At 47.5% G+C, this 23,354-nt stretch overlaps 2 protein-coding genes across 3 annotated transcripts in view; both read right to left on the bottom strand.

The window, feature by feature from the left end:
- DSCC1 (DNA replication and sister chromatid cohesion 1) overlaps positions 1–1,189 on the bottom strand; it is a 31,106-nt gene extending 29,917 nt beyond the window's left edge. Inside the window, exon 1 of one of the 2 annotated variants that reach the window (XM_044294750.1) lies at positions 1,142–1,189. The gene's annotated coding sequence lies outside the window, so the exon portion shown is untranslated. The other variant, XM_044294751.1, reaches the window with a different exon arrangement.
- Positions 1,190–9,155: 7,966 nt separating this feature from the next.
- On the bottom strand, positions 9,156–23,326 carry SLC25A32 (solute carrier family 25 member 32). The gene is made up of 7 exons (XM_044294332.1): positions 23,079–23,326; positions 20,311–20,461; positions 16,040–16,125; positions 14,381–14,541; positions 12,863–12,976; positions 11,010–11,155; positions 9,156–10,052 (listed from the first exon to the last, which is right to left on the bottom strand). Exons 1-7 carry the CDS (start codon positions 23,254–23,256, stop codon positions 9,917–9,919), a joined length of 972 nt encoding a protein of 323 aa, XP_044150267.1. The 5' UTR covers positions 23,257–23,326; the 3' UTR covers positions 9,156–9,916.
- Positions 23,327–23,354: the final 28 nt, after the last annotated feature.

Raw genomic sequence — 23,354 nt, 5'->3', positions numbered from 1 at the left:
TCCCGGACGTTTATAGTCTATAAGCGGACGGGAGGTCGTTAAAGAAGCACTCCCACAAAAAGTTTTGTTCTCTGACCTGTTAGAAAGGTCTCTCAATCCTCGGAGCCCCAGGCAGGCACCTCCTAAACGGCTGATAACTCCGCCCTCCGTGCGCCTCTGCCCGCCCGTTTACTCCCCTCCCCTGTCCCTTTCCACTGTGGCTGTGCGGTACAAATCGTAGCGGGCGCATGCGCAATGCGATGCCCGCTCCTGGCAGGGCATCGCAATACCTATTGCGCATGCGCCCGCTACGATTTGTACCGCACAGCCGCAGTGGAAAGGGACAGGGGAGGGGAGTAAACGGGCGGGCCGAGGCGCACAGAGGGCGGAGTTATCAGCCGTTTAGGAGGTGCCTGCCTGGGGCTCCGAGGATTGAGAGACCGCCCTGGGCACTTGAGAGGGCTCAGAAGATAATCTTATAAGTTCGTTTTCTGCAAATTGAAAAGTCCGTTTTCTACCACAAAGGTACCGTTTTTATGTTCTGGCTGGATCACATAACCCTATTTTAACGGTCTAACATGCTAAAATGTGGTGACAGACTCCCCTTAACCCCAATTTTTTTTGTCTTGAATCGGAGGGTTCCTTTAAATTTCAATATGGCTGACAGGAGACCGCTAGATTGTATCAAAGTCGCAGGAGGGTGCAATTTTGGTGCAGTAAGTTGTAATGTGGGTCGCAGGGAGGAAAGTTACCTACAAAATCTTCATTTGCATCTGAATTTAACTAGTCACTGACTAATATTACATCTTTTTTAACCCATTGAGAATACTAAGGGTCAACACACAACTGCCGCCTCATATAAAGTGCAACAGAAACATTAGCCTAGAAATAAGTGAACCCCCAAAATCTGCCTTGTAAGTGTCCTTCAACAAGCTTTATGTGCGAAAACTTCCCCCAGACAAAAAAAAAAAAGTAAGTTGCCTATAGCAACCAATCAAACAACAGCTTTCATTTTCGAAGCGCCGGTTACAAAAGAAAGACCTGATCCGATTGGCTGCAATGCGCAGGAGGGGAGACAACAGAACGGACACATACACACCAGACGCTAGAGCAGAGACCTCTCAGATTCTGGGGTCCTTTTCTAAGAAGCGCACATACATACCGCTGTGTCACCCGGTTCTACTTTCCCGCCAGCGCGACACGATGCTCCGCCCCTAGTACTAGAGCGGTTACTATTTTGTAATTTATTTGTCTCCTACACAGGCGCCATTTTCCTGTAGCTGTTATTATTTATTATGGCTTGTTTTCCCGGTGCTGGTGGTTTCTCCCACATTTTTTGGCAATAATGGCCGCCTGCCGCTTTGCCTATGGAAGTTTTCCCTTATACCCACCCCTTAGTGCTATTTGACGTGTATACAAGTCATGGCAGTTAGATAGCGGCTAAACTCCATACATGAAACGGACCCCCTGACGTCACTGGTCACGTGACTCTGAATCTGCAGCGCGGAAAGAAGGGTCAGAAGCTGAAGAGCTCAGGCTGTTTGCAGAGCAGGTGACGGATGGCTGCTCCTCACTGATAGAGGGAAATGTCTGTCAGCGCTGGAGGCACATGTGTGTGCTGTGGACCCCAACCCTAATATTGTATGCAGGGGGGCGCAGTGTGATTTTTGTATGCAGAGGGGGGGCGCAGTGTGATTTTTTTTTTGTATGGGGGGGGCGCAGTGTGATTTTTGTATGGGGGGGCGCAGTGTGATTTTTTTTTTTGTATGGGGGGGCGCAGTGTGATTTTTTTTGTATGGGGGGGCGCAGTGTGATTTTTTGTATGGGGGGGCGCAGTGTGATTTTTGTATGGGGGGCGCAGTGTGATTTTTGTATGGGGGGCGCAGTGTGATTTTGTATGCAGGGGGGGGGCGCAGTGTGATTTTTGTATGCAGGGGGGGGGCGCAGTGTGATTTTTTTTGTATGCAGGGGGGGGCGCAGTGTGATTTTTTTGTATGCAGGGGGGGGCGCAGTGTGATTTTTGTATGGGGGGGGTGCAGTGTGACTTTTGTATGCAGAGGGGGGGGCGCAGTGTGATTTTTGTATGCAGAGGGGGGGGCGCAGTGTGATTTTTGTATGCAGAGGGGGAGCGCAGTGTGACTTTTGTATGCAGAGGGGGGGGGCGCAGTGTGATTTTTGTATGCAGAGGGGGAGCGCAGTGTGACTTTTGTATGCAGAGGGGGGGGGGGCGCAGTGTGATTTTTGTATGCAGAGGGGGGGGGGCGCAGTGTGATTTTTGTATGCAGAGGGGGGGGGCGCAGTGTGATTTTATATGCAGAGGGGGGGGGGGGCGCAGTGTGATTTTTATATGCAGAGGGGGGGCGCAGTGTGATTTTTATATGCAGAGGGGGGGCGCAGTGTGATTTTTGTATGCAGAGGGGGGGGCGCAGTGTGATTTTTGTATGCAGAGGGGGGGGCGCAGTGTGATTTTTGTATGCAGAGGGGGGGGCGCAGTGTGATTTTTGTATGCAGAGGGGGGGGCGCAGTGTGATTTTTGTATGCAGAGGGGGGGGCGCAGTGTGATTTTTGTATGCAGAGGGGGGGGCGCAGTGTGATTTTTGTATGCAGAGGGGGGGGCGCAGTGTGATTTTTGTATGCAGAGGGGGGGGCGCAGTGTGATTTTTGTATGCAGAGGGGGGGGGCGCAGTGTGATTTTTGTATGCAGAGGGGGGGGCGCGCAGTGTGATTTTTGTATGCAGAGGGGGGGGGGGCGCAGTGTGATTTTTGTATGCAGAGGGGGGGGGGCGCGCAGTGTGATTTTTGTATGCAGAGGGGGGGGCGCGCAGTGTGATTTTTGTATGCAGAGGGGGGGGGGGCGCAGTGTGATTTATATATGCAGGCTGCTATCTGGGGAGGCCACATTGTATGTGACATGTTTTACTGAATAGAACAGGTTTTCAGTATGTTCTCCAAACCCGATTGTAACGGAACGCCTGGCACCCGGACCGGGTACCTCCTTCAATAGATGCTCCTAGTGCTTCCAGAGGACTCCAAGCACTCCACTTGACACCGTCGGCACTGCAGACCCCACGAACTGCCGAAGCTTGGTGAAGGTCTCGCCGGGTCCTACCCACCCTGGACCTACGACAAGGCTCCAGTGAGTGAACCTCTCTTAAATGCAGAGACAGGAACCAGCTCTTACAAGAGCTTATACTCAGGGGAGTATTGTGATATTGCATTCCCCAAACATGAGCCAAGACTTCATGAAGGTATAAAAGCAGCATCTGACTGTACTTAAACCTACAGCCTTATTTATTCACAAACATAGTACTGCCCACAGGGTTTTGAAATACAACCAATCAGTATATTACAACACATACAATGTAAGTACAGCAACCAATCGTTCACGCCCCTAGGGGACCAGAAGGGAGACTGCGACACAGGACAGATATGTAGCAATTCAGGATACACAGACACAATACATCCCCACAATGCATCATGGTTTCCTCCTCTCTGCCCCGGAGACACCTGAGGAGCAATCCAATTATCTCTCAGGACAAAGGGAAATCGCCAATACACATGTGGAGACAACAGGACAGAAATCACCATTTAAACACACAATGGGACAATAGAAACACACCCAGCATATTCCTCCCCTCTGTCTAGGAGACAATTGAGTCAATCTCTGTATCTACCCAACTATCTCCTAAGCTGAAAAGTTATACCTCTCATAAATTGCCACAACTTTGTGAGCCTACATTGTACATACACATAACCCACATCAACCCTACCAGTATAACTTGGGGACAAACCCATCCAAAATTCACTCGAATAGGTTCAGGGGTTTAAAAGTTAGCAAAAGTATCTCAAAGGGCCGTAATCCTGGGGCAGGAGGCTGGCAAACAGCCCCCTCCAAAACACCGTGGCGAGGTTGGTTTCATCACAGTGATATTTATTCTTATATATTTTCAAAGTGAAAGCTGCCGGTTTTACTGTTTTTAATAAAAACCTATTGTTGAACCCCAAAAAAGTATTCTAAATATTTTTGTTCATTTCTCAATTTTTTTTATTGGCATTCCTCTGTATTCTTGGCGCTTGTAGCTGTGCACAGAGACGGGCGCAGACGTCTATAATGGTGGTCAGTGTTGAGCGAAGCTTCAGATGCTTCATCCAAAGTCGCTTCATTCAAAACTTGGGCGTAATACTGTACAGAGATCTGTCTCCGTGTGGGCTCTGATGAGCCGAAGTAAGTTATTCACGAAGTTGCGCAAGACTTTATTGAATAACTCAGGTAGTTGATTTTTAAAGTGGAAAAACACTTTAGAACTTTAAACGGAACTCTGCTTTGGTTCAGAGGGACTAGACGGGACCAAAGCAGAGTTCGGTTTCAAGTTTTAAAGTGTTTTTCCACTTTAAAAATCAACTACCTGAGTTATTCAATGAAGTCTCGCGCAACTTTGTGAATAACTTACTTCGGCTCCTCTGAGCCCATCCATTCTAAGACTGTACGGAGACGAATCTCCATACAGTAGTATTCCGAAGTTTTGAATGAAGCATCCAAAGCTCACGTCCCTTGACACCCACAATGGCCTAACAGACACGGACATTACACCGCCCTGCTGATCTGTGAGGAGCAGCGTGTACTGCTACAAGGGGACTCCCTGTACAATGCTTTAACACCTTCCTGACCACCCAATGTAAATATACCTCGGTGGGTGGGTATTTAAATATGGCGGCCGCTCACCAGCACCATAGCTGCTGTGCTGTTTTAAACAGCAGACACCTAGGGCTAATGTATGTGATTGATGATAACGTTTATTGCACACATTTAACCCCCTCAGGTGCCTTGGTGAAATGTGACCATGCATCGGCTCCCCCTATTGACCCTTGGTGCTTCTGAATGATTCAAGGCTGCAACAGCTGTCTTCCTATGAAGACCCTACCTGTGCATTGGAGACTATTGGGGGAACAAAAAAAATATATATATATTCAAATCACACTATTTTCCCAAAATTAAAATACATAATAAAAAAAATAATAAACATCATAGCTATCACTGCACGCAACACCCATAATATAAAAATATCCCATTTGGCGAATGGCATAATGGAAATATAAACATCAAAATCACTTTTTGTCATCCCACTTTCCCAAAAGAACAGGTCAGTTTTATCTCATAGGGAACGCCGTAATAACAAAGCCCATAAAACTATATAAATGTGGTATCGCTGTAATCGTACTGACCCGGAGAATGAAGACAACAGGTCAGTTTTATCTCATAGGGAACGTTTCATGTTATGAAATCCGTTCACACTTCGTTTGGTGGTAAAAGCAGAATTGCGTTATGGATTCCTTTACCACGGACCATAACACAATTCTATGACTGAATACCTTTCTGTTATAATAGAAGTCTATGGCCTGCATAATGGATCCGTCTCATTTCCGTTATGCAGGAGAGGACTCATCACACGCTATTTTGGTGAGTATTTGAGAAAACTTACATTTCAAAAATGTATTTTCAGTGGTAATTCAATTTCTTGCCTCAGGCTGTGAACAAACACCATTTATGTGTGTATTTAAAAAAAAGGTCAATTTCTTGCATCACAGACAGATTTGGTGTGTGGTAGATTTGGTTAGCGATTGTTTGGCAAAAGAAAATGACAGTCATTTCTAGGTTCGTCCACTAGTAACATGTCCGCTCCTGCCGCCACTGCAAACCCACCACAGCCAGACATCATCTCCTGCACCTTGTCCGTCATGTTCCATACTGTACTGCTGTCACCAACTGCAAGGCCAGACATAATCTCCTGCATCTTGTCGGTCATGTTCCATACTGTGTTGCCACCAGTTACTTCTACTACCACACAGCCAGACATCATCTCCTGCACCTTGTCCGTCATGTTCCATACTGTGCTGCCACCAGTTACTACTACCACTAGTGCCTCTACCATTCTTACTACACAGCCAGACATTTGATATTCAAATCCAGCCTTGTCCATGATGGTCCATACTGTGCAGCCATTTATGTTGACGCACCACTACACAGCGAGACATCATCTGCTTTGCCCGCATCATGTTCCAAACTGTATTGCCGCTGATGACAACTCACCACTGCCGCTATCAACCATCACACAGCCAGTTATCTGTCGCCGTTATGTCTGTACTGGTAATGTAGGCAACACCCATTTAGGACCTGCGCCTCATAAAGATCAGTTTTGCAGACCATAGATTTCTATTATAACGGAATGCCTCTAAAGGCATTCCGTCATAGAATTGCGTTATGGTCGTTAGTAACAGAATCCATAACGTAGTTCTGCTTTTACCACCAAACGAAGCGTGAACGAATTTCAAAATATGAAATTCGCTCATCTCTAGTTGTAAAAACAAAACCCATGAAACTATATAAATGTGGTATCGCTGTAAATGAAATTAAATGTCATTGCCTCACAATGCAATTACAAGGGGACAATGGATCACCATGACAACGGGTGTTCTACCAAAGGCCCCAGGTCAACCATAGGTATAAACCTATTGGCCCTCTAAGCGGCATGGCCTAATAGATTGCTCGTCAGTTATACTGATAGGAAATAATAATACTAAGTATCCTACAGCCTCTTGTATGTAACCAAATAATCACAAGGCCTCTTGTGGGGAGATATCACAATGCATTCATGAGGGGGGACAATGGATCGCCATGGCAACAGGTGTTCTACCAAAGGCCCCAGGTCAATAACAGGTATATAAACCTATTGGCCCTGCGAGTGGCATGGCCTAATAGATCGCCCCTCAGTTAGGCCTAATGCACACGGCGGGTTGGCAATCCATGGCCGCCGGCCTTGTGTACCCCGCATCACAGATGCGGACCAATTCACTTGAATGGGTCTGCAATTCCGGAGATGCGGAACGGAGTCACGGAACACAACATCGGAAGCACTATGGAGTGCTTCCGTGGTTCTGCACTGCAAAAAAAATATATGACATGTCATATGTCGGTGCGGCCTAGGGCTGTCAAATATAATCGATGCAGCGATGCATCGCGATTCGACCCCCGGCGATTCTGCATCAATGCGGTTGCTTTAAATAATCGATGCATGTTGATGACGTCAGCGTCGCGTCCGCCGTGCAGCCGAGTCGAAAAAAGTTTTTGGGCGCCTTCTTTCCCGCCTCCCGCCGACGTGTCAGAGGGGGTGGCCACAACATTGAGTGAGCCAGGTCTGAGTGAGGAGGAGCCGGAGGCGTGGTTTCCGGCTTTCCGCGCATCTCCGGCTCCCAGTCAGACACTCAGAAGCCGGCGGCAGAGTGGACGTGCGGTGGCTGGCGGCGAGGTGAGTTTTGTCACCTATGAGTATGTAATATCTAGTACCTCCAAAGCGCCTGCCAGTGCTGCCACCTACACAGCATATACACCTACCGCCTGCCACCTACACAGCTCATATTGCCGCTAAGTTCTCATACCTTTGCCGCCCGCGCCATGTTTCTTCTTTATCTTTTTCGGTTGTGTCTCTCTTATTCTTCCCCTCCGTCTACAGTGGACGGAACTTTAGGTTCCGGGTCTATGAAAGGCGGTCAAACAGCGGCCCCTAGTGGCCAGTCTGGGAATGTCTACAGTCATTTATCTCACACTATTCAGGAGATCTGAAACTGCTGGAGTGTCAGATTTACTGACAGTTACTGATCCTGCACCATCAGAGCCCCTTCACAGTTCACTTCACATGTGTATCAGACTAAGGCCTCTTGCACACTGCCGTGTTTCACGGCCGTATGCGGGCCGTGGAACCGCGGCCTGGATCCCTCCTGAGAGCAGGAGCGCACGGCGTCACTGGTTGCTATGACGCCGTGCGCTCCCTGCTGCCGGCACAGTACAGTAATACACTGGTATAGATCATACCAGTGTATTACTGTACTGTGCCGGCAGCAGGGAGCGCACAGCGTCATAGCAACCAGTGACGCCGTGCGCTCCTGCTCTCAGGAGGGATCCAGGCCGCGGTTCCACGGCCCGCATACGGCCGTGAAACACGGCAGTGTGCAAGAGGCCTAAGGCTACTTTCACACTAGCGTTCGGGCGGATCCGTTCTGAACGGATCCGCGCATAATAATGCAGACGGAGGCACTGTTCAGAACGGATCCGTCTGCATTAAAATGGCAAAAAAAAAGCTAAGTGTGAAAATAGCCTCGGACGGATCCGTCCAGACTTTCAATGTAAAGTCAATGGGGGACGGATCCGCTGGAAGATTGAGCCACATTGTGGCATCTTCAAACGGATCCGTCCCCATTGACTTACATTGTAAGTCTGGACGGATCCGCACGGATCCGATTCCGCACGCCTCCGCACGGCCAGGCGGACACCCGAACGCTGCAAGCAGCGTTCAGCTGTCCGCCTGTCCGTGCGGAGGCGAGCGGAGCGGAGGCTGAACGCCTCCAGACTAGTCTGAGCGGATCCGCTCCATTCAGACTGCATCAGGGCTGGACGGCTGCGTTCGGGTCCGCTCGTGAGCCCCTTCAAACGGAGCTCACGAGCGGACCAGCGAACGCTAGTGTGAAAGGAGCCTCAGTCCCTACTGAGAGGATGGTTATTGTGGATACAATGTAGCATACACAGGATCTATCAACCTGAAACCTCCAGGACTAACATACTGATGGTCTCTCAGGTTCTTTCACACTTGCGTTTTTCTTTTCCGGCATAGAGAGTTCCGTCCTAGGAGCTCAATACCGGAAAATAACTGACCAGTTTTATCCTAATGCATTCTGAATGGAGAGCAATCCGTTCAGGAGGCATCAGTTCAGTCCCTCTTACGTTTTTTGACCGGAGAGAATACCGCAGCATGCTACAGTTTTCTCTCCTGCCAAAAATCCTGAACTAAAATCCTGAAATAAATATTTTTGTGCAATTTCTGACTGATTGAATTAATTTTTTGATGTAAAATTGAAAAACAAGGGGACTTGGGTAATAATCTTGATGCATCGCCGAATCGAATCGAATCGAATCGTGGACTTGATAATCGTAATCGCATCGAATCGTGAGACGAGTGAAGATGCGCAGCCCTAGTGCGGCCTGCTGCACGGATGTTGCCCGTGCATTGGGGACCGCACGGAACGGCCGCACGATGGCCGTGTGCATGAGGCCTTATACTGATAGGGAATAATAATAGTAAGTATTCCAAAGCCTCATGTATGTAACCAAATAATCACAAGTCTTCTAGTGGGGAGATTTTAATGAAGTTTAGTTATTTCCTCCATAAAAAATAAATACATCTCTTTCATAAAAAAAAAATAACAAAATACAAACTTATTTTATGATTTAACAGTGGTAAATAATTTCTTCCCACAAAAATCTATAAAATCTATCCAGTAAATTATACGTACCACAAATTATAGCGATAAAGTTTACAAACCAAAGTGCGATAACATTTACACTGCCTGTTCCTGTCAAAGTGCAGAGGCTGTGACAGTTGCAGAGAGAGCAGAGCCTCTAGGTGTAAGGGCAACGCCCCCATTGCTCCTAGAGGCTCATTTGCATATATTAAAACTTTCTATTTCTCAGCAATGCGGGCACATATGAACATGGGACCAACACAGATGCCTTCCGCTGCCGGATTACAGGAACTTCACTGTAATATTTAGCACTACTGTAACATTGCTCGTATAATAGAATAAAGCTGGTCTATATTTTTGTACATCATTTTTAATTCAGAACTTGTGGACTGTCATCTCTTCCAAGGAAATAAGTATAAAAAAAAAACAAATAGCAGTCAATGTCCTAACTGGCACGCATGAAATCAGACGGCACCCTTAATAACATATATAAAATAAATAAAACCTAAACCCGCTCTCATGCAGGTCCCGGGACAAAACCCTGAAAGGTGCCAGCAGCATTCGCTCTCTTTGCCAAGTGTCCATTGTCCCTGAAGACTAGGGGATCTCCCGCGTCACACCATGCAGCCACCAGGCATTGCGCTCTTTACTCCTTGGGTTTCCGTACCCCTAACAGGAAATGAGAGACATTCTCATAAACTACAAAGGTGATGCAGCAGGCGGGGGTCACTCGCAGAACATTGGCGACAATTCCCTTATAGAAGCCATGGAAACCTTCTTTCCTGGAAGACAGAAGAGACAAAGAATATAAACTCATGTTCTAAGGTAATGAGCAATCCTCTCAGTCTGAAGTCTGGCACAACCCCCCGTCATTTATTAAAGGGAAGTTAGAGGACGCTCTAAGTGACATGGCCGGAGTGCAGTTCTGTTTTGTTGTGTGCGTTACAAAAGGTGAAGTCCAATGCAAAATTCACAACATCCCCAAGATGCGGATTATGTCCTCATGTGCACAACCACATTATAGCTCTATACTACCTCTATAGCAGGCCTGCTCAACCTGCGGACCTCCAGCTGTTGCAAAACTACAACTCCCAGCATGCCTGAACAGGGCATTGTAGCAGTTGTAGTTTTACAACAGCTGGAGGGCCGCAGGTTGAGCATGCCTGCTCTATAGTATGGCACCTATAGGAGTTTATGGGGCCCCACTACATCTCCATGTGTCTTGGATTTCGTACTGTCTTTTTTTTTAGATTATGGATGAAAAAAGGCGGACAAAGCCATTAAAGGGAACCTGTCACCGGGATTTTATGTATAGAGCTGAGATCATGCGCTGCTAGATCGCAGCTAGCACATCTGCAATACCCAGTCCCCATAGCTCTGTGTGCTTTTATTGTGTAAAAAAAAAAAAAAAGATTCGATACATATGCAAATTAACCTGAGATGAGTCCTGTATGTGAGAGGAGTCAGGGACAGGACTCATCTCAGGTTAATTTGCATATGTATCAAATCGGTTTTTTTACACAATAAAAGCACACAGAGCTATGGGGACTGGGTATTGCGGATGTGCTAGCGGCCATCTAGCAACCCATGTCCTCAGCTCTATACACAAAATCCCGGTGACAGGTTCCCTTTAAAGAGAGTCCCTGTTGTGGTGGTATACAGCACTATACTGCAACAGAATGCATTCCTATACAGTGGGCGACCTCAAAAGATTTAATATATAAATCATATCTACTTACGTCCATGTCCTTCTGATAACATCTATGACCCCCGAGTATTGATTATGCTGATCCTGTAAACGAGCACGCACCACTTGATAGGGGTAAGTAGCCATCACAGCAAATATCTTTGACAAGGCAGCCGTTGTGATGTATTCCAAGGTGTTCTAGAAAGGCATGAGAGCGATGGATGAATTATTACGTAAGGCAGTAATGGGATCCGTTACACTAAGTGACTAAACCCAGAATGCTCACAGAAAAAAGGTGGAGCAGACCCACTTTACAATATTAAAGGGAACCTGTCACCGGGATTTTGGGTATAGAGCTGAGGATATGGGTTGCTAGATGGCCGCTAGCACATCCGCAATACCCAGTCCCCATAGCTCTGTGTGCTTTTATTGTGTAAAAAAAAAAAACGATTCGTCCCCATTGACTTACATTGTAAGTCTGGACGGATCCGCACGGCCAGGCGGACACCCGAACGCTGCAAGCATCGTTCAGGTGTCCGCCTTCTGAGCGGAGCGGAGACTGAACGCTGCCAGACTGATGCATTCTGAGCGGATCCGCGTCCACTCAGAATGCATTAGTGCTGGACGGATGCGTTCGGGGCCGCTTGTGAGAGCCTTCAAACGGAGCTCACAAGCAGAGCCCGAACGCTAGTGTGAAAGTAGCCTTACCTGAATGGAAATCCCTTATCTAAAGGGGATGGATTCTTAGATAGGGGGGGGAGATAATTACTCGTGTGCAGAGCAGCAAGGTAGATCCATTGAACTTTACCAGAAGAAACTTGGATAATTTTTTTGGGATTACTAGGAAAGTTCTTGAGAACTGGTCCCATCTGAACTCTGTCTACCTTTGACCCGGTAATGTATATTTGTGTTTACTGCTCATGATATTAATAAGATATTTCTCTCGGTATATAGCCAAGAGTTCCCATACTGTGGGAATATATAGTGTTAGGCGCCTCCATAATGCTGATTATTCTCTTAGCAAAGATGCATATTGTTAATGGAAGATCTGACATTATTTGAAAAGAGGACTAAACCCCTGGAAAGTTATTTTCCGTAGTCTGATTGCCGAGCTGAATATTTTATCATATTAATATCATATATTTTTGATTGGTCATAGGAAAACAGAGTCAAGGGATAACAGTTATTTTCCTGTATAATCCGTGTTTTATTGTTATAGCCTGATTGATAAACAGAAGATCCTAAGTTTCTCTTGGTATATGAGTCCGTTTGTTAAAAGTATGACACTGGTTGTCATAAATCACTAAGTAATACTGTGCTGATCCGATAGGGGTGTGTTAGCACCACCGTGTGGTACATTTTGGGTATTATTTTGTAACTTCATCATCTGTTTTGCAACTGTATTGATTTTATATCCTTTGTTTTTATAATAAACGATTATATATTTTTGCATATACAATTGTCCCTTTGTTTCACTGCTTGCACAAATCAAATTAAGATACTCGATAAAAAGAACTTAGAGGCGATTATGTCCGCCTGAAGGATAATATACAATTTTTTTTTTATGTTCTCTTTTATATGAAGATTTTTTTTAGAAGATATATGACAGGGAGTTGCGAAAATGGCCTCTGCTATTTTCAGAACTCCCATAGAAGTGGATGAAGAGAGCAGTGCATGTACGACCACCTCTCCCTGACCCGTCGCTGTAAGATGGAGCCTCTCCATTCACCACTATAGGACTGTCGGAAATAGCCGAGCTGCAGTGAATGGAAGGCGGCTGCACTTGGGCTCCACTTCACTTCGGGGGGCCCGTTCTGTATCTATATGACACTGATGGCATATCCTAGCTATTTGCCATCAATGTCTGACATGATAATACCCCCTTTAAGAGCTGCAGGTTATTACCAGTTTTGTGTCACTGGGTCTATTTAAATGCTTATTATACTCCATTTTCAATTCTTCGTAGGCCATAAACTGGAGGGCCCCATGTGACGTTCCAAGCAGGCCCGGTACAAACCCCTACAAATACAAGACAAGATGGTTACTGGTGGAAAAGCCTGATGTCTAGCATTACTCTAGGACAGGGCTGGCCATCCTGCGCCTCTCCAGATGATGTAAAACTCCAACTCCCACTAGGGTTGGGCGATATACCGGTATCATGATATCCCGCGGTATAAAAAAAACGGCGATATCGCTGTTTCCAAAATACTGCAGTATTTTGTGACGTCATCAAAGCGGTCAGCGCACATTGTGCGCTGACCGCTTCTAAACATGCGCCCACCCGCCCCTGCACCGCGCTGCCGCTGAGTAACATTACTTCCTCTCGCTCCTGGCCTGGCTCCTTCTTGCTCCGCCAACCTTAGTCAAGTATCCACCCACCATCTGACATCACCGTCGTCACCCACCAATGCCGGCTCTATTGTATATGTGGCGAATCGATCCCGTGTGAGTACTGGTGTCTCTGGAGAGACTTTTCCTGCGGCTGCCTCACTAATGTGTGCTCTGATGACGAAATTATAAACTTACTACTTCCCGCAGCGGCCGCCCCGGCTCTCCCTCCTTCTTGCTCCCATATTCAAATCTCTGCCCACCAGCATCTGATGTCAGAATCGGAGCACACAAGCGAGGCAGCCGCGGGAAAGGTATATCGCAAAGTATTACTGCATGTATGGTGGCCTGTGGCCACAAGACCTTATTATAACGCCTCCTTGTGCCCCCCCCCATACAGTGTAACGCCTCCTTGTGGCCCCCCATACAGTGTAACGCCTCCTTGTGGCCCCCCCATACAGTGTAACGCCTCCTTGTGGCCCCCCCATACAGTGTAACGTCTCCTTGTGGCTGCCCCCATACAGTATAACGCCTCCTTGTGGCTGCCCCATACAGTATAACGCCTCCTTGTGGCTGCCCCATACAGTATAACGCCTCCTTGTGGCTGCCACCATACAGTATAACGCCTCCTTGTGGCTGCCCCCATACAGTATAACGCCTCCTTGTGGCTGCCACCATACAGTATAACGCCTCCTTGTGGCTGCCACCATACAGTATAACGCCTCCTTGTGGCTGCCACCATACAGTATAACGCCTCCTTGTGGCTGCCACCATACAGTATAACTCCTCCTTGTGGCTGCCCCCATACAGTATAACGCCTCCTTGTGGCTGCCCCCATACAGTATAACGCCTCCTTGTGGCTGCCCCCATACAGTATAACGCCTCCTTGTGGCTGCCCCCATACAGTATATACATTTTTTTATATCGTTATCGTCTGAATATTTTTGATATCGTCCAACCATAACTCCCACCATGCCCTGCTGTAAGCAGATAGCTGTAGGCAGACTGGGCATGCTAGGAGTTGTAGTTTAGCAACAGCTGGAGAGCAGCAGGTTGGCCATCCCTGCTCTAGGACATTATAGAGACACTGATTACCTTGTACAGTCCGGGAATTCCTTCCTGCCTATAGATTGTGGCCAGAGCGTGGAACATGCCTCTGTACTGTCGTCTTGTAGGGTCAACACCAGCATCATACTGGAGAACCAGACGAGTCTTTGTAACCCATATTGGGTTAGTAACACAAAGGGTTAAGGCACCTGCACAAAAGAAAGGATGCAAGAAATGATCCGAGAGCAACAATTGTGTTCTGAAGAGTCTAAATACGGCGGTGAAACGGTTAACACTTGCTGCCCTGTGGCCCACGACTATACCTGCATCCTATTCTCACACAGCAGATTTTTTGCACATGGTAGACGTGTCCCATTTATCTGAATTTCCATGTGCTTGAACCAAATCTGCCGCATGTGAGCCTACTCTTAGGATAACCTACCGTCCATGCTTGCAGTAATTGGCTTTCTGCGCCACTGGACCTAGTGTACCCGGGCGTAAACGGCAGGGCGGATCCAGTGATAAGTCGCCCTGAGAACTGGGGCCAATGTGGGCGGTTATATATTGGGGCAGATTTATCAATGTGCTGCAACTACAGTATATAACGCGAGTAAGAAAGTCGTACGCACTGTCCGAGAAATCTTACTCCATACTTATCCAACAGCTGAAAGGCGCTTGCCCACCGCAACCTATCAGAATGCAGCTCTCATTTAAATAAGAGAAATGAGAGCTGATTGGTCTCCCACTCTTCTTAGTTGTTCCTACAGTCTCGTCCTGTAGAGAGGCCTACGTGAATGTAAAGGGCATCTGTCAGCAGATTTGTACCTATGACACTGGCTGACCTGTTACATGTGCACTTGGCAGCTGAAGGCATCTGTGTTGGTCCCATGTTCATACGTGCCCACATTGCTGAGAAAAATGATGTTTTAATATATGCAAATGAGGCTCTAGGAGCAACAGGGGCGTTGCCGTTACACCTAAAAGGCTTTGCTCTCTCTGCACTTTATTAGACAACAAAAACGTCATCATGCCTGCCTGGTCAGATGCCTTCAGCTGCCAAGCGCATATGCGACAGGTCAGCCAGTGTCATAGGTACAAAACTGCTGACAGATGCTCATTAAGATGTCAGTGCCCCACCCCCCTTGGGATAGCAAATAGTAAGGGCAATAACAGGCACACTTACCAAAATTTACCTCCATTGCACAAAGGATTGATAGGGGGAGCTACTTACACCCTCCCAGGAGAGGAACCAGACCAGATCTGAGGGCTTCTAGGGTCCCACAAACATAAGGTCATGTTGTATGGAGATTTTATAACCCGATTGACAGTATGTAGGGCACTTACCCAGTGTGGGGGGCACCGTACAGGTTGTGTCACAGGTAGCGGCACTGCTACCTACAAGAATGTTGAGCAATTGGGGAGGGTGGGCAGAAGCAAAATAATTTACGATAAAACCCCCCGACGTTAGTTTCTCTAAGTTTATTCGACACGTACTTCAGTGAAGAGACCCTGAGCGCGTGCGGCCTCCCCTCGGCTGTACACACGGACTGTGGGGGTCCTACGTGCCTCACCCCTAGTATAACATGATATTTCCATAGACCAGTATCCCCCCCACCTGTGCTTCACCAGCTACAGGCTGTCCGGGCATGATGGAAGGTGTCTTCTCCAACATCCGGAGAGCTGCGGACACTGCCATAGACCACTCACCAGCCCCGGCAGCGGACAGGAGGTATTCTGTTGGAGTCAGGTTTTCGGCTCTTTCTTCCATCTTGTAGGCCTTGATTGCGTTATAACTGTTAGACAGATAAAGGAGACACGCTCAGTATGCACAGCGCAGCAGGAGGGTAGAGAACGCACAGGCAAGATTGAGGCCGGGTGACCATTTTGATTTTTTCCCCCCCTCCGTTACTGTAACAGGCAGGATAAATACTTTCATTTTTTGATCATTTAGGCACCACAATATCATTGATTTGTTTATTTTCATATATAAAATTCTAAAAAAGGGGGTGATAAGAATTAATACTCTTTAAATATTTTCAAAAAACTTAATTTTAATTTTTAGCCCCCCTAGGGGACTTGCACATGTGATCATTCGATCAGTTACATCACAGACTGTAATAATTGAGTACTGCAGACCACGAGAGCCTCGGCAAGGTCTCAGGTCACCATGACAAGGCTGTACACCCTGTGATTTCACCAAGAGGAAGCAGGGGGGGCATCGGAGGTCAGAGGGAGCCCCCACCCCTCACTGAATGCTCAGATGCCGTGGTCGCTATTGACAGTGGCATCTAAGGGGTTAACGGAGTTACATCATACATATACAACTGTAAAATAACCTGCCAGCTGGCTAAGCTCCTGAACCTACTTCTTTAACCCCCTATGACCCGCACGTGATATGTCACCAAGGGGTTAAATGGCATTACAAACTGTAGGACTGTAATACACTGGACTGAAAACAGGCTGACAACCAATATGTTATAGCACCTAGGAAGGTTGTCACCCCAGGATTTCATGCAACGATGCAACCTACCCCAATCTAGTACTGCTGAATAACCAGACGAGTGTGCCGTCAGGAGCCTGGGAAAGATGGGTAAGTAGTAACGGCAGCCGTACTGGTTTTCACACAGCTTTCCCAGAAACTGAGAACTGGCTGAGCAGATTTTTACTGGCGATTAATTTCAAACGACAGATCTCCAACACAAACAGCCTTAGGGTACTTTCACACTAGCGTTTTTCTTTTCCGGCATAGAGTTCCGTCACAGGGGCTCTATACCGGAAAAGAACTGATCAGGCATATCCCCATGCATTCTGAATGGAGAGTAATCCGTTCAGGATGCATCAGGATGTCTTCAGTTCAGTCGTTTTGACTGATCAGGCAAAAGAGAAAACCGTAGCATGCTACGGTTTTTTCTCCGGCGAAAAAAACTGAAGACATGCCTGAACGCCGGATCCGGCATTTTTTCCCATAGGAATGCATTAGCGCCGGATCCGGCATTCAGAATACCGGAATGCCGGATCCGTCGTTCCGGCATGCGCATGCGCAGGATCCGTCAGTCCGCATGACAAGCGGAGAGACAGATCCGTCCTTGCAATGCATTTGTGAGACGGATCCGCATCCGGATCCGTCTCACAAATGCTTTCAGGCAGCAGCAGATCGGCGGATCCGGCGGCCAGTTCCGACGACGGAACTGCCCGCCGGATCACACTGCCGCAAGTGTGAAAGTAGCCTTAGGCCGAATGCACACGAGCGAGTGTCACGCTCCCGACCCGCAGCGCAGCCCCCGTCCTGACCTCCCAGCACTGCCGGGGTCGCATAGCATTATATTGATTTATGATGCTGGGTAACCCTTAGGCCCCTTTCACACGGGCGAGTGGGATCCGTGCGGCGAACGTATGGCACCCGCACTAAATCCTGACCCATGCATTTCTATGGGACTGTGCACACGAGCGGTGATTTTCACGCATCACTTGTGCGTTGCGTGAAAATCGCAGCATGCTCCTCTTTGTGCGTTTTTCACGTAACGCAGGCCCTATAGAAATGAATGGGGTTGCGTGAAAATCGCATGCATCCGCAAGCAAGTGCGGATGCGGTGCGATTTTCACGCATGGGTTCTAGGTGACAGTCTATTCACTGTATTATTTTCCCTTATAACATGGTTATAAGGGAAAATAATAGCATTCTGAATACAGAATGCTTAGTATAATAGTGCTGGAGGGGTTAAAAATAATAAAAAAGTTAACTCACCTTCTCCTCTTGTTCGGGTAGATGCCGGTCTGTTCTTTAGCTGTGGACTGAAGGACCTGTGGTGATGTCAGATCACATGCTCCATCACCATGGTGATGGACCATGTGATTGGAGCATGTGATCTGACGTCACCTCAGGTCATTCAGCCCACAGCTAAAGAACAGACCGGCATCTACCCGAACAAGAGGAGAAGGTGAGTTAACTTTTTTTATTATTTTTAACCCTTCCAGCACTATTATACTATGCATTCTGTATTCAGAATGCTATTATTTTCCCTTATAACCATGTTATAAGGGAAAATAATACAATCTTCAGAACATCAATCCCAAGCCCGAACTTCTGTGAAGAAGTTCGGGTTTGGGTACCAAACATGCGCGATTTTTCTCACGCGAGTGCAAAACGCATGACAATGTTTTGCACTCGCGCGGAAAAATCGTGCATTTTCCCGCAACGCACCCGCCTCTTATCCGGGCAAAAAACATGACGCCCGTGTGAAAGAGGCCTTACAGTTCTGGAAAGTATTGTATAACCCTGACTGTCAGTTAATTCCAGAACTGTAAGGGTTACACAGCTTTATAAATCAATATAATGCTATGCGACCCCGGCAGTGCTGGGAGGTCAGGACAGGAGCTGCGCTGACAGTCTGGAGCGTGACACTCGCTCGTGGGAAACCAGCCTTTAGGGTGGATTCACACCTACGTTTTTATTGCCATTTTTTGTACCAGCTCCAGATGTTGGCTGAAAACCTATGGGAAATGCTATTGTTTTTTTTCTTTTGATTGTTAAAAAAATAAAATAAAAAAACATGTGGTTCACATGGTTATTTTGGAAAAAAAAAAAAAAAAAAAAAGAAACACACCACTGAAGGAACGCCTTAAAGGGTTTCTGTCACCAGACTTAACCCTATTAAAGTTAGCTGACATTAGCAATGTGCTGATGTCAGCTAAACCTAACCAGCCTATTCCTACTTTTATCTATGTCCCCGTTACACCAGAAATCTAACATTTATAATATGCTAATTAGCCTCTAGGAGCAGGGGGGGGGGGGCGCTGTTCCTGCCCCTAGAGGCTCCGTTCTCCCACCTTTGTCGCTTCCCTCCCCTCCAAGTCCTGATTGACAGGGCCAGGCAGCGCTCGCATCCGTCTGCCAGCCCTGTGCTCTGGTGAAATCAGGCGCCGTTCAGCATTCGGCGCAGGGAGGAAGCTGGCAGCCTGCGAGCGTCTTTCCCTCACCGCGCCTGCGACAAAGGTGGGAGAACGGAACAGGGAGTTGGAACAATTAGCATATTATAAAAGTTAGATTTCTGAGTAACGGGGACATAGATAACAGTAGGAATAGGCTAGTTAGGTTTAGCTGACATTAGCACATCGCACATGTCAGCTAGCTTAATAGGGTTAAATCTGGTGACAGAAACCCTTTAAAGGGTTTGTCCAAGAGTCAGACAGACCTCCCGGAGTGGCCGACCTGCCGAGGTGATCAGACTTGGCTGTGTTCACATCACCGTTTTATTTCCCGTCCTTCTGATCCGTCAGAAGACCATAAAAAACAGGATCCTGTAAAAACAAAAATAGATCCTGTTGCACATTCGTCATCCGTTTCAGCCATTTCCATCTGAGATCAGTTTTTTTTAGACAGAATAAAAAGGGTCTCAGATGGAAATGGCTCAAACGGATGACGCAACAGGATCTATTTTTGTTTTTACAGGATCCTGTTTTTTTATGGATCAGAAGGACAGGAAATGAAACGGTGATGTGAACCCGGCCTAAGTCTGACCACCACTGCTGGGTTTGGTCTCTGTCGCTCTGGGCCGGCTCTTCCTCTCCCGGCTGCGCTGAAATAAACATCCATTGATGGGGCGGGAAGGTGCCCGCTGCAGCCAATCACAGGCCAGAGCAGTGACTTGTTCCCTTTGTTTCACGTGACCACACAAGGGGAACAAGTCACTGCTACGGCCTGTGATTGGCTGCAGCGGTCACACGTCCCCTCGATGATGGATATTGATCTCTGTGCAGCGGGAAGAGGAAGAGCCGGCCCAGGAGCGACAGAGCCTAGGTAAGTATGATCACCTCCGCAGGTCAGCCCCGCTGGGAGGTCTGTCTGACTCGTGGATCACCCCTTTAAAAAAAACGTGAGCCGTTTTTATGGCTTTTTTACTGGTATAAAAATGGCAGTGCAAATTCCTGTGTGTCTGGGTCCTCAGAATTCTTAGCAATCTCGTGTTATAGACACTTACAAGAAGAAGTAAAGCCCCCAGGAGGCGCCTGCACCCCACATATTTGGGGTGACCCCCTGATAGAGGCCGCGTAGTCCTTCACGCTTCCACACTGACGACATGCAGTGCAGGATGCCGTTGTACTTTGGTCGCAGCTCCAGCCCGTCACTTACTGGAAAGTCAAACACACAAAACTGATATTAATTTTCCATTATCCTGTGCCAGGTAACGTGCTGGAATATTACCGCTAAGTGGGCAGGCCCTGACAGTATGGCGGTACTACTTAGAGGGTGTGTGGCACTACATTAGGCCCTCGGCTGTCATGACAACCCATCGGCACCCTGTAATCGCTTTGTAGGGTGCTGATGGAAAGTCAGGAGCCCCTTCCCTCTGTCCAACTGCTTAGATACTACTGTCTGCGGGATAAAAAGAGTTAACCCCTGGCAGACAAGCGGGTGTCACACTGCGAGTCCGCAGCGCAGCAGCTCCCGTCCTGACCTCCCAGCACTGTCGGGGGTCACATAGCGTTATATGGATTTATGATGCTATATAACCCTTACAGTTCTGGAATGTATAGGATAACACTGGCAGCATCTAATTAGAGTCCAGAACTGTAAGGGTTACATAGCATCATAAATCAATATAACGCTATGTGACCCTGGCAGTGCTGGGAGGTCAGGACGGGTGCTGCAGACTCGCAGCGGGACAAACGCTTGTTTGCAAGGGGTCTTCCGACTGGTTTAGGCCCCATGCACACAACCTTATCCGTTAGGTGGTCCAAAAATACAGATGCGGTCTGTATGCCATCTGCTTTTTATTTGCGGACCCACTGCTTTCAGTTGGTCTGTATCTTGTGGACAGAGGGTGCTTTCACACGACCCTGTCCGTTTTGCGGACCGCAAACCGCATCTTTGGCCTCAACATGTAGTTTGCGAACCCATTGAAATCAATGGCTCCGCACTGTGATGCAAAGGGCCGGTATCTGCAGTGTGCGGTCCACAAAACGGACACAGTCCTTGGGATAGATCATCAGTATCTAATTGGTCCGACACCCGCAGATAGGGGACAGCTTATGAACGTCGGTACAACCCCTCGGGAACCTGTCACCGGGATTTTGTGTATAGAGCTGAGGACATGGGTTGCTAGATGGCCGCTAGCACATCCGCAATATCCAGTCCCTATAGCTCTCTGTGCTTTTATTGTGTCCAAAAAACGATTTTGATACATATGCAAATTAACCTGAGATGTGTCCTGTATGTGAGATGAGTCAGGGACAGGACTCATCTCAGGTTAATTTGCATATGTATCAAATCGGTTTTTTTACACAATAAAAGCACACAGAGCTATAGGGACTGGATATTGCGGTTGTGCTAGCGGCCAGCTACCAACCTATGTCCTCCGCTCTATACACAAAATCCCGGTGACCGGTTCCCTTTAAAGGGGTTTTCCGACTGGTTTAGGCCCCATGCACACAACCTGATCCGTTAGGTGGTCAAAAAAAACAGATGCGGTCTGTATGCCATATGCTTTTTATTTGCGGACCCACTGCTTTCAGTTGGTCTGTATCTTGTGGACAGAGGGTGCTTTCACACGACCCTGTCCGTTTTGCGGACCGCAAACCGCATCTTTGGCCTCAACATGTAGTTTGCGAACCCATTGAAATCAATGGCTCCGCACTGTGATGCAAAGGGCCGGTATCTGCAGTGTGCGGTCCACAAAACGGACACAGTCCTTGGGATAGATCATCAGTATCTAATTGGTCCGACACCCGCAGATAGGGGACAGCTTATGAACGTCGGTACAACCCCTCGGGAACCTGTCACCGGGATTTTGTGTATAGAGCTGAGGACATGGGTTGCTAGATGGCCGCTAGCACATCCGCAATACCCAGACCCCATAGCTCTGTGTGCTTTTATTGCTTTAAAAAACCGATTTGATACATATGCAAATTAACCTGAGATGAGTCCTGTATGTGAGATGAGTCAGGGACAGGACTAATCTCAGGTTAATTTACATATGTATCAAATCGGTTTTTTAAAGCAATAAAAGCACACAGAGCTATGGGGTCTGGGTATTGCGGATGTGCTAGCGGCCATCTAGCAACCCATGTCCTCAGCTCTATACACAAAATCCCGGTGACAGGTTCCCTTTAAAATACTGGCAAACAAAATTTTTTAACTCTTGCAGTGTTTTTTTTTTTGTTTTTTTGCAGCTTCAAAACAAAAAACATGTGCAATGTGTGACGGTGTTTTCTCATGTTTTTTTTTTGGGGGGGGGGGGACAGTGTGACGGGGGAGAACAAAAACAGCCAAGAATAAATGGCAGCTGCTAAAAAAAAAAAAAAAAAACTATATATCAGGGAAAAAAAAAAAAAAAAACCTCTATAAAAAATGTTGACCAAGTCAGGTGTTTGAGGCATTTTTTGAAAAAAAAAAACCACCAGGACCAAAAGTACCAGTAAAAGCTACAGATTATCCTGCAAAAACACCCAACACATAAAAGTGCACAAAATTGTTTTCGTTTTTTTTTTTCTAAAATAGTATGTTAAAAAAAAAAAACCACACACACATTTGGTCTCACTGTAATCCTACTGAACCAGAATCCTAATTGAGAATTTGCCGCAGAAACGCCTGCCAGATGTGAAGACTGCTCTACTGACAGCAAGCAGAGGTCGTGCAAACGCAAAGTCTATTTGAACGTCACAGAACTTATCAGGTGGAACTACGACCCCCATCATATATCTACAGAGAGAGAGGCAGGGTGCACGATCACCTCCACTGCGGTTATACCTGCGAAGCGGATCTTCACCAGATCCAGCGGGTGTAGGACCAGGGTGGAGATGACGCCCCCGCTCAGGCCGGCCACCAGGTTCTCATACTGGACGTGTCCGAAGAGCTGTCGGACCACGGTGAGCGGGGAGGCCGCGGGCAGTGCTGGCTGAGCAGCCGGTCCGGACGGGGCGGCCATGTGCACACGTTACATCAGGCTGAGGGGCTCGCCAGTGACCTCTAGCGCTAGCCCCGCCTCACTATTCCTTCCTCTGTGGCCCAAAAGAAAGATGGCGG

The sequence above is a fragment of the Bufo gargarizans genome, chromosome 5, assembly GCF_014858855.1.
Source record: "Bufo gargarizans isolate SCDJY-AF-19 chromosome 5, ASM1485885v1, whole genome shotgun sequence".
NCBI lineage: Eukaryota > Metazoa > Chordata > Amphibia > Anura > Bufonidae > Bufo > Bufo gargarizans.
The sequence above is the reverse complement of the archived record's forward strand: the minus strand, read 5'-3'. Positions and strand labels throughout refer to the sequence as shown.

Bases quoted from the DNA above. Each gene is read 5' to 3' on its own strand.
- SLC25A32 (XM_044294332.1), bottom strand. From the start codon at position 23,256: ATGGCCGCCCCGTCCGGACCGGCTGCTCAGCCAGCACTGCCCGCGGCC. The intron at 20,462-23,078 runs GTATAACCGCAG...TTGACTTTCCAG, and splicing joins GGTGAAGATCCGCTTCGCAG to TAAGTGACGGGCTGGAGCTG. The intron at 16,126-20,310 runs GTAAGTGTCTAT...TCTGTCTAACAG, and splicing joins TGGGGGCTTTACTTCTTCTT to TTATAACGCAATCAAGGCCT.